Source organism: Uloborus diversus, chromosome 1 (genome assembly GCF_026930045.1).
Source record: "Uloborus diversus isolate 005 chromosome 1, Udiv.v.3.1, whole genome shotgun sequence".
Classification (NCBI taxonomy): Eukaryota; Metazoa; Arthropoda; class Arachnida; order Araneae; family Uloboridae; genus Uloborus; species Uloborus diversus.
The window spans coordinates 171,057,731-171,070,236 of NC_072731.1; the positions used below are offsets into that span (position 1 = coordinate 171,057,731).

At 33.8% G+C, this 12,506-nt stretch overlaps 1 protein-coding gene across 1 annotated transcript in view; it reads right to left on the reverse strand.

Moving 5' to 3' along the window:
• The window catches only part of LOC129217055 (adenylate cyclase type 8-like), a 233,153-nt gene that overhangs the window by 52,819 nt on the left and 167,828 nt on the right, over nucleotides 1-12,506 (reverse strand). Inside the window, exon 9 of the mRNA XM_054851300.1 lies at nucleotides 3,721-3,819. Coding sequence (XP_054707275.1) covers nucleotides 3,721-3,819 — 99 coding nt within the window. The remainder of the gene's footprint in view (nucleotides 1-3,720; nucleotides 3,820-12,506) is intronic.

Here is a 12,506-nt window from a genome sequence, read left to right on the forward strand (position 1 = left end):
GTTACACACCATGGCTGTTATATAAAAATATTGTTATGTACAAAATATATGACGTCGCGCTTCTTGTAAACCTCTTCCTCTCCCTTGTCACAAACTGCCACAATTTCCTGCACTTACTCCCTCTCAAATCGTGACATCATTTGTGAACGACTTCCTTACTCCTTTCCGCAATAAGAACGTTTTGGAGACAGTCAAAAGAGGTGACATTCGCCTGAGATTTAATTGTATTTGATACAATAGCTTAAAACTTGGAAATGTAATACTTTCCTTTATATTTATTTGCAAATTCAGGAAAAGGCTTTCGAACAGATCTCATCAGATTTAATTTATCATTGAACAAATGGATGCTTTTATTTATGAATAAATCGTCGGCTGCTTTATTATTGAGGTTGGAACTTATATTATCAGTCTCAAATACTCACTTTAGAATCTCGCGTTCTGCAGGCTTAGCTTTAGGTTCGGTTTTCAATGGCAAGTAAGGTGTTCACGTGATCCTTCGAGTGAAAGGGAAAGAGCCGGCTGTCTGCTTCTGCGTAAAGCTGACGTATCATAGCAACGGCACGTCATCTTTCAATTGGAATGCCTAGTTGAAGGGTTTCCGAATCCCTTGAAAACATTTAGGTACATATCCTGGATTCTTTAAAGACTAGTAATTCATTTTGAATAACGTTCATGCATTTTCGGAGATAATAGCGGTGTGCAACAAATACGTTAGGATAGGAAGCAATGGAAATGGGCATTTTTAATTGGAAGGATTATATTTCAAGTGATTTTCTGAACTGGTTTGAACGACAGTTACAAAGATTCTAGAATGTCTATCGCTGATTTTTTTGGAGAAGCTTTTATTTTGAGATGACTATTTTTGTAAGATAATGTTAACTACATGCACAATTTTTCTAAAAGGTTATAAAAATTGCTGCTACGGACTTTTTTCTCAGAACTTGAATGATTATGTTTACATGAGAAAGTTGAATAAATGCTGAGTTTTACAAAATATCAATGTTGAAACAATTATGTTCAACAGCGTTTATTATTCAGCAAATACCTGATATTTTCAGTTACTTAAATAAACGCTATTTTTTCATTAGTTTTTGTTAGGAAAATTTAATATATTTTTGTCTACTTAGGAAATTTTAGTAATTTCTTAGATTTTAACTGTATTTAGTTTCGATCCTTATAAAGGTTCTAAAGTTAGGTTGACATGACAACGTGACACCCAAAAGCACTCGCCCATGCCGATTTCTTGGCCTATCGGTCTTAAATGAGTATTTCTTAAACACCCCCCCTTTTTTTTTGCACTGGAAATCGGAATTAGTATAGGTATTCGTTGACATCTATCATTGACGCATAACGCTAATAACCCAATTTATCAGTTTGACACTTTCAATTTAAACTAAACTCTTAATTGAATCGTTTATTTCAAAAACCAGTCAAGTGACAAAATCGCTAATTTTAGGAAAACATCTATATCACCATATTAAATTATTCAATGATGATTAAAACATTGTTTATTGAAAGAAATATACTTAAATATGTATCCCTTTTAGTTTAAAACATTGTAATTCTTACAGAAAAATTTGAATGCGCAGGTAAAAATGCTTTTTAGAATTTTTAATTCTTAGTTGTCGCTTGACTGGTTTTTGAAAAAGACGGTTCAATTAATGCAATGACATACAACTGGTTGACTGATATTTAAGCCCAAAAACACATGACTTTTTTCACTCTCAGTAGCAGAGTATTAAAACGTTTTCCTGTTTTTTATCTTTTCAAATGATGCTAATGTTCAGAACTCAGCTGTCAGTGTCAGATAATACAGACGAGTGTGTCTCTCCATAGTTCACATGCGTTGACTAGCCCATCCATTCAGAAATCCCTCGAGTTATTAATAAAACTTTCACAAACAAACTCCACGACAGCAGTGAAGGTAATTCATGCATTTATGGGTGCTGAGAATTAATTTGACTGTTGTTGATCCCATTTTATTATTTGCTTTTCCAATTAAAGTACTTTGATTAATTTCTGCAAAAAAAGTGAAAATAATAAATTATTTTCTTTCTTGAACGGAAATTATCAACTGCTCTCTCCCTCATAGGAAAAACTTGCAACCACTGTAATAAAAGAAGATTAATTTTCCATCATATCTCGATGCTATACAGTTAGAGAAGAAAAATGATATAACTCGGAATAATGAGAGTGACCTTAATGAATAATAATGCGAGATGTACATTACAATGATTAATAAAAAATACAAACTTGCTGATTGATAACGACCGCATAGACTGCGCTTAATTACGCTAAAAGCACATTGTATGAAATGACAGTACTAAAATAATATATGTTGCGTCTTTCTTTAAAAAGAATAGAAAAAACCAACATTTTAACGGTCATCAAGTATGTCAAATTTGTTTTGCATACTCATATGAGATCGAAGAAACGGAAAGTAAAGGAAGTCATGGAAGGTGTTCTTTTTTGCCTGCACTTTAAGCAGACTTTTATGGATCTCATTTTATTAGGTATCTGAATTTAGATGATTTCGTGTTGATGTTTGAGTATTAACTTATGGTGACGATTGCTAATAGTTACTGGTAAAAATGCACTGTTAAAAATTCAGGAATCTTTTATGGTAAATATTACTGTAAAATGGAGTGTTTACAGTACACGAAAAAAATTACAGGAAATTGTACCGAAAAAAATAAACGATTGCAGCGCTAATTGATACACCACGTGAATTACAGTCCAAAGCATATAACACCGTATTTCCCGTCGCTCGATGCGGTAGTACAGTGTACCGATGCGGTGCACTGAAAACCCGACTCGTATGGTGGGCGGCAAAGCCGCCTGCCAATCCTAAGGTCTCGAGATCGAAACCTGCTGCTCGCATTTTTCGTTTTTTTACTCTTGTTTATTCTACCGTAAAATTTTACAGTAAAATACGATTTTACGGTAAAAGTTACTGGCTACATGGATGCCAGTAACTTTTACTGTAAAATTTCAGGATTTTTTTTTAATAGTGTGGTGTATCTCGAATTGTGGTATAAATACTTCTGAAATAAAGCGTACTTCTATGCGCCTGTAAAATAATGCTATTATGTCATTAATTAAAGGTAGGAAATGACTTTAAAGCAAGAATAATTTCACAACGGAAAGTATGAACTGCTTGAAATTATTTTAAGCTACAAGACGTTGAAAAAGCAATTCCACATAAATTTTAAACAGTTTTAGAAACAAATATCTTTTTCAATATGAAAACACGATCTAAAGGTGGAAAAGAGAAAAACGGGAAGGAGGAAAAATCGGTATCTGCCACTTCTGTAAATTTTGCTGGTGGTTATTCCAAAGGGAAAAAGTTAGAAAGCACGAGAAAGAAAAACTAAAACATAATAAAATAAAATAAAAAACAAATATTTAAATAACATTTTTTCCAAATTAGCTCTCTTGGAAATTAATTTTACGAGAGAGATTTTTGCTAAATTTATGCCATAAGTTTTTTGCTCTGTTTTCCTTTTGTAGCTTATGAAGTTAGAAATTACATCATTGGAGCAAATTCAAAGGACTAGGATAGACTGGGTATAGTTGGTACATATCGACTTGACCCAAACGCGATGTATGATAATGATATTTTGATTCAAAATTTAATTAAGTAAGAGCAGAAGAATTACATAAATTATAGTAATTGATGAAATGTTGAAAATTATAGAAAAATAAAAATGTAACTCATACATTTTCGAACGGAATTTCAGGATTCCAATCTACATCATCATCACTCCGGCTGTCTTGGCGGCACATAGCTTTCTTTAATCCACGAAAGGATTGGCAGAACTGTAAACAAAACTTAGAATTAATTACTATCTGAACACAGCCATAACTCGTTGTTCACAATATTCTCCCCAGCAAAGTTAAAATATTTATATCAGGCAGCAGTGGAGATGCTTTAAAAATTGAGACATAACATTTGTAAGAAGTCACAATAAGATTACGGGATAGTACGATTGCATCCCAAAATGCATTGTGAATATACGTCATACTTACGTGCGCATGTAAAATTAATTCTCACAATCTTTAAGTATTTGAACGTCTATCATGAATTGATTTCTTAAATAGCATCAATTTCTTCAAAATTATTCGAAGGTAGTTGAAATCAATCGGTGATTTTCATGTAGTTTGAGTTTTGACAGTGCATAAGTTTGATATTATTGTTCTGTGAAAATATAAGCTTAAATCCTATTTTTCTAACACACTTATCTTCGTCATTATTTAATACGCTTTAATGCTTTAAGACTATGAATTTACTACAATTTAATGGAAATCAATCTAGTTTTTGACTTTATTGTTCCTTAGAACTTTGGATATTGTTCGAAGATAACTGATCTCTTATTTTCTTTAAACACTTTTATTTTTAGGCCATATAAATCACATGTTAACAAAAATACGTATGGGAGAAGAGTAATTCGTACAATTAATGCTGCTGGTACATATACAGGGTTAGCGTCACAGATTGACAAAAATTAAATTTTCTTATCGTCCAGGACACGGAAAAAATAGGCATCAGACAAATTATTTTTCAAAGTTTATAGGAAAATATAGTGTACTAAGGCTTTTTGAAAGATCTTTATTATAAAAGAACTAGTCGCCAAGGTACTTTTTTAGTCGCCCGGGTGACCTGGGATTCGTGAGATCCTGGTTCGCGTTGAATAACATTTCAAGACAAAATACCTTCACATACATGTTAGAAAAACGAAGAAATAACCAATAGCCCGATAAAAATAGTGATCAAATAACAAAAATTCCGGGAAAGCTAAATTTTTGTAGAGACCTTGGGTTTAGCATTACAAATAAGGTGCCAAAAGTCCCCGTCGATCCCATGTGCGCTAAAAAAGTTATTTGGGGTCAAAGGTCGAAATTTTAGGTTTTCGGTAAGTTTTATCGAAAAGTACCTCAGACCAAAGTTGTAGATCTCAAAATTCTCTATAAAAATGATCCTCATGATTTTTCTCCAAGACCAAACCATTTCTCAGATATCGCGTACTCTCAAAAAACAGACAGTCATTTACAGAATCCCCTCTACTCGCATGGCCTTGAATAACATCTGGTTATTCTAGTCCGTGTGGCGTCGTTCACATACCCAGGGGTGCCCAACCCACTAAGGGCTTGGGCGCACCCCTCAATATCACGGAGCCCCCCACTTCAAAAACAACAGCCCCTCCAAAAACTGAGAAAAATACCCCTGAAAACAGCCCCCCCCCCTTTAAATGTTTTCTGAGCTCTCAAACTGTAACCACATTTCATACAATAAAACAGTTTGGCTGGCGAGTCGCATTATTATCTTGACTCCTGACAATGTTTGGCCTTAATGATACATTGTTGGTAAGATTTCTGGATTCTAATCTGACTCTAAGTAATCCATCTCTCTTGGTTAGACAACAAACCGCGGTTGACGCATCTTCATCTCAATTTGCGCATCATCTCACTGCTTTAGTACAACGTGAGGTATTGGAAATCATATAATTCAGTAGTTATGCCCTCAAGCACCATTTCTTTTAAAGTTTTATCTGACATTCCTTTTTTAAGAAGATGGTCCGAGTTTTCCCACTTCTGCTTATCAAAGAACTCAAGTTGAAATCTGGAATTGTAAATTTTCGCTATACAATCGAATTTTTCAAACTTGCCATCGTACTATGTTTCGATCATCAGCTCTCGTTCTGCAAACTGGTTTATTTGAGAATCAAAAAAATATAACACTACGCATTTGCGGATGACCATCATCAGAGAACTTGTTTTGAGATGGATTACGACGACCAGTTCGAAGATAGACAATGAACATTTATAATTCCAGATTTCAATTTTGAAGCTGAGAGACTACTATGAGTTTATTGATAAGCAGAATTGGTAAAACTCGCCAGCTCCCTCTTTCAAAAAGAGGATTTCCGATAAAACTTTGAAAGAAATTGATGGTGTACCTACTGAGAAGTATGGTTTTCAAAACCTCACATGTCATACTAAAGCAGTGAGACGATAGGCAAAAAAAGAAAAAGAAGTGTCAGGTACAGTTTGTTGTCTAACCAGAAGGGATGGATTTATTCGAGTTAGATTAGAATCTAGAAATATTAAGCCACAATACCATCAAGCCACAATTTCAATCAAGACTGAAAATTATGAGAAGTAAAATAGTTCAACTCGCACGCCAAACTTATGTTTATTGTAATCAATGTGGTTACAGTTTGAGGGCTCAAAACCCATTAAAATTTCATTAGCAACGTCTTTTGTTTCAAAGGGTGACTTATGTGGGCTGTTGCAAGCCACATTTATATTTAAAATTTTTTATACTTAAACTTTGTTCTCTATCATAGGTAAATTTGACATTTTGAGCGAAAGTTATGGGCTAAGTGGAGAATTAAATTTTTTTTTTACTAGATAACAAATGCTTTTATTACTTATTTTTTCCGTATCTATATAAGAATTAATTAATATGAAAGCAAACTTTTACAAGCCATAAATTCTAATATTTTATCTCTGACTACGGAGCAATACGATGTTATTAAATTATGACACTATATTGGTCAAATTCAAGATTCAACGCATGTGTGGAACTTTAAAATACAGTTTATTATTAAAATGATCTTATACAATGTGTAATCTACACAAAAAGTCTGCTCTTAAGAGCGACAACATCAAATTTATCAAATTTTGATATTTGATGAAATCATTATAACTTTTTCCAGTTTTTATTCATTTATGGTCAATTTCAAGGCGCGAGCGACATCTCAAGATGTTTTTTGCGGTCAAAATCCTTTTGCATAACCAAATATCTCTACAAAAGGCAACTTTTCTGGGCTATTAGCGTTTATCAAATTTTGATTTTCTTCAATCCACCCTAATGAACATGGCCAGTACTTCAAAAGTAAGTCCACCTCGTACTAGAGCGGGATTACGTAAATCTGAATCCAGCTTTTGTTGTAAAAAACACTGCTTATTTTGTGGCGAGGAAGCGGATGAAGAGGCTGAGAAGAACAAAACGCAGAATTATCTCAGAAAAATTCATAAATTTTCTACACTTGCATTCAAAGAATCCCTTTTAAAGTTAGCTAAAAATCGTTCTGAGGTGTGACAAAAGCTGCCCTTGCACGTTTTAATTTTGAGTATGATTTAGTCGATGCTTTATGAATTTTTCTGCGATAATTCTGCGCTTTCTTCTTCTCAGCCTCCTCATCCACTTCACAGCCACAAAATAAGCAGTGTTTTTAAAAACAAAAGCTGGATTCAAATTCACTTAATCGCACGACAGTACGAGAAGGACTTACTTTTGAAGTACTGGCCTGTTCATCCTCACTTTGCTGCAGAGATTGAATTTTTCCGGGTGTATCGTTTTCTGCAATCCACGCGACTTGTAACGGACTTTTGACTTCTTAAATAATCAGCATTCTTATAACTTCTCCCGACACTTGCATTGATTAAAGTTGGCATTCCACGACTGCCCAGCACAACAGTTTCACTTTCAGTCCAAAGTTTATTGCAAATAAAGCAAAATTGTGACATTTTTCTTAAATATTGATCAGCACAAACAACAGTAGACGCTTGTAATAAATACGTTTATTCATTCGAACTGCACGTTTAACTCAAAAAGAAGCAGGTACGTCAGGGGTGCCCACCTAGGAAGGGTCATGGCCCAGAATGCACCATCGAAATTTTTAGGGAGATTGTTTTGAGGGGTATTTTTTCATTTGGGGGGAGGCTTGCTTTTGGGGGGATCTCTGCGATGATGAGGGGGGTGCACCTTTGCCCTTAGTGGGTTGGGCACCCCTGGGTATGTGAACGATGCCACATGGAATAGAATAGTCAGATGTTATTCAAGGACATGCGAGTAGAGGGAATTCTGTAAATGACTGGCTGTCTTTTGAGAGTAGGCAATATATGGAAAATTGTTTGATCTTGGAGAAAAAATCATAAGGACCATTTTTATAGAGAATTTTGAGATCTACAACTTTGGTCTGAGGTACTTTTCGATAAAACTTACCGTTTTTGAGAAAAATCCAAAAAACCTAAAATTTTGACCTTTGACCCCAAATAACTTTTTTAGCGCTCATGGGATCGACGGGGACTTTTGGCACTTTATTTGTAATGCTAAACCCAAGGTCTCTACAAAAATTTAGCTTTCCCGGAATTTTTGTTATTTCGATTGTCTAAATTGACCGGACTACAAACTAAAAAGTAAATCAAGCGTAATTTTCTTTCTTTCTAAAAACTAAACGACATTTTAGCGCGCTGACTTTAGCAGAACTCTGAGATGGTATTAAAACAGTGTTTCCTTTATACTTTTTGCTCGGGGGGGGGGGGGGGGGGGCAAGTGCGTATTTAAGGGGGCGGGGCACTTTAAGAGTTTGGAGGGGGTTGAGGGCGCATTTAAGTAGTGGGAAACGTAATAATAAATAATAAATAAATTCAAGAAACCCCAAGAAATAAATTCAAAATTACCAATTCTGAATAACTTTATAAAATCAATTTGAAAAGTTACCTTTATGCTTGGCTTGGCCACCCCTCCTGAAATAAATCCCTGTATGCGTCCACGAACGGGACAGTATGAGTTTAAAAAAAACCTTCCTGGTTCATTATATCGTTCTCATAAAAAGTAACAGACGGTACAAAAGTCTGATTGTACTGCAATATTATGAAAAACAGAAAATGTTATTGGAAAATACGGAAAAAAAATTGAAAGAAAAAAAAGTAATGAAAATATTTCTGAACCATTGAAATGTACACACAAAATCACTCTAAGCGAGAAAAATATTATCAAGTTTCATATTGACGGCCCTCCGTCACACTGCAACCGCATGAGAAACTTTTAAATTTGTAAAACACTCAACGAAGTATGAATATCGTGTAATAAAAATTAATTAAAACTAACACATTTACAGAAACAGATATTCGTTAAATTGCTCCTTCTCAAGTAGAATTTTGTTTCATTAAGTTGTCTTGCATTTGACTGACAATAACATGCAATAAAATAAAAATTGCAAATAGTGATGAACAATAACTCTCACACAGTTTCACAGGAAAAAAAGACGGAAAATGATTCGAGTCTCGATTATGTGCGCTAAAAAACCAGGAAACAAAATGTAAGCATATATATGCACTAAAAATATTTAAAATATTCACTAAACACTAAAAACTATGCGCTAAAAACGAAAAAAATATTTGCTCTTTTTCTTTTAAACTTACATAAAGAAAGAAGTGAAGAAAAATCTTGTGAAAAACGCAGTAATATGCATTTTTTTTAATGCCGTTTTTATGCATTTATATGCACTAAACGTCAAAAGGAGCCAAATTAGCGATTGCATATGCACATATGCAAAAGATGGTTTCATAATATGTGCAAAAATAAATAAATAATTAAATAAATGAATAAAACTAAAGTAAAAAAAACACACTTGGTTTTTAAAAATTGAAACATTTTTAATTTTTCGAATTGAAAAAATGGGTGATACTAAATTTGAACATAAGTTATTATTTGTCAAATAAGCACGCATGAGAAACTTTCAAAAAGTTATTTCTTTTGCTTAAGGGGGGAAACCAGTTTAGGAGGCCGAAGTTTTAATGTTTTTCGTGATTTTTTTTAACAAGAAAGAAATAATTAGAACTTCTTTAAACTTAAAGGATGATTTATTCATCTTTTGAAGTACACCTTGTAATTGTTTGAAGTCATTTCCACTAGAAATAGAGGAGTTAGAAGCTGTTGTCCATAGGTGGTCGCCATCACAGCTTGTATCTGGTGTGCATTACCGAAGCCACAATTTTTGACTGTAATCATTACAATTTTTCTTCCCTAGAATATGAACCTGATTGTGATTATAAAAGTTGAAAATTTCACGTTTTTGAGGTGTTTGGTTACAATGTTATGTTTTTCTACCATTTATTTTCACATTACTTGCATTGAAAAAATACGTTTTTTTAATATCATCAAAGGTTCATATAGAGTATATGTGAACAAAGAATAATCACACATATTTTCAGAACGATTGGTCAAAAACTCTTTGAGCTGGAATGCACACCAGTTGAAAAATGTCATTTTGAGGAAAACGCGTTTGAAAAAAATGCTGGGAATGTTTTGGAATCTCCACAGTCACTTTAAGTGCTCATATCAACGGAATTAATCGGAATTTTTCACTCAAATTATGGCAACATTTCCCTGAATAATTTTATTAACATTTTATGACATTAAAAAATAAGTGGATTTTTTTACCGGTGTAAACTGGTTTCTCCCCTTAAAATTTAAGAAAATGTTATGAGGGTAATGTAATGAGACCCCAAATTAGGTTTAATTTAGAATTTTCATTAGATCGTAAATAGAGGCGTATGTAAGGAATATTTATTATTAAGTAGATGAGATTTTTATTTAAAAAACATGTTATGAAGTAGTTTTGATAAAGCTAAGAAAACTTTCCAGCTAAGAAAACTTGGAGAATGATTTCTGGACACCCTTGTAAATTAAAAAATGGATTTCGTTCTTTTATGCAATTTTTAAAGCTAACAGTACAATATTATCACGAGTGATCATTGTAAATAAATTTTTAAACTAAAGAAAAAAGAAATATTAAAAAGCAAGAACTTCCCTCAAAATAATTTGTTTTTGACTCTGATTGCCAAAGATGATCGCTAAAGACAATAAAAACTTCTATAGGGAGACTTAAACAAGTTCACACATTAGAGGGCTTCGTTCTAGAATAATTATGAAATAAATCTGTTCTTCAGTGAAAATCCGCGTAGATTTTAAATTTTTTTCTAATTGGTTAAAAGTCTTGTCGAAAACTGTAGGATGACATAAAGGGGGGGGGAGGGGGGAGAGGGGATAGTAATAGATGCTGAATTTTCAAAAATTTCGTTCGAAAACAAGACGTTGATGACACCATGTTATTTGCCATGTAAAAGAGAAACGAATTTAAGCATTTCCATTACAGCCCGCCAAAGATAACATCCCTAATTCAGGAAACTTTTGATTTCCAACGAGATGTACCATGAGTGCCTGCAGAATACATGTCTTAAGGTTCCGATACGAACCTCACCTATACATTGTGTGAGCTAACAACTAGATAGATAATAGTTCCTACCACCCCATCTCTATCACAACAACAATAATAGCGGACAGCGAACGAACGAAGGTAATAAAAAGGGGGAAACATATCTTTTTCTTTAATCAATTGCAAGTATATTTCCAGGGGGAAAAAAATGTGCTTTTAGCAGTTTGTTGCCAGCGAGGGGGTTCCATTGACAGTGACAAAATGGAGGCCACAGAGACCAATATCCTTCCCCCCACAGATCTTACATTATTAACACAATGGTCTAAGCCCCGGTTGATACAGTTTCGAATTTTCTATAATTTCCATTTTTAAAAAAAAATCTTTACATAGCAAAGCAAGTGCAATCCAAATTTTTCTCCGGGGGGGGGGAGGGGGCAGTTGCAGTTGGCCTCCTCCGGGGGGGGGGTGCACTGCTCTCCCGAGAGATACCTGAAAGAAACACTGGTATTGAATCAATTACGGCCAATAAGAAATTCATTAAATACACAAAGCAGTTTCTTTTAGGGATTATATGCGTTCACTTAACTAAAAAAACAAAATCTTCAGCACATTGTAGTCATAATTAATGAGAAGAACTTAGGTTTGCACCATTAACACTCGATTGAGTATGAATGTGCACAGAGTGAAACGATTAGATAATTGAAAAAAGATGAAAGAAGCTGAAAAGATTATTAAAAATTCTTTTTCATTATGAATAATTTCAAGTTGACAGAATTTGAATGAGAATTTTAATTATGTACTGTTAAAAAGGCATTAATGAAAGCAAAAACGTGAATGCAGTTTATTAATTACGAATCAGATTGATTATTTTCTTGCTTGTTAATTAATTAATTTATACTAAGCTGAACAAACGGGCTTGCATTTAACTGATAAATTGTTGTTTAATATTAAAAACTGATTTGAATCGTTAATAATTTCTTTTTCGAAATATATCGTGTTTTACATTTCGAAGCTTTTTTCTGCTTTACACACACACACACAGCGCTTGAGCGATCGAGCGAATTCAACCAGTAATTTATTTCTATCAAATATTACAGATATCGTTTCATACATCAAAAAAGTAGAAGCTGTAAGAATTTTATGATATTACGTGTGGATGAAAAGAAATTTGATTTTTTGCAAGATTGCAGAAATATGTAAATTTTTCACATTATTGTGAGCAAAGTGGACATTCATTATAAGAAAGGTGGACATTGTATTTATTCTGAAGAGGTAGGCTGAACAAAACGATGCGGAACTGTCTGTATGGAAGAAATTTGGAGACCCGTGGATCGAAACATCGCTTGTAGAAGCATCGGATGAGGGCACGAATCGCAACGTAACCATACTCGAACTGTAATTAAACCATATACCTTTCATTTACGTTCCAACTTAACGTTGTTGTTAACAATCGCCAGTCAAACTGGTTAAACTCCCAGTCGATGCAAAAGCAGAGCT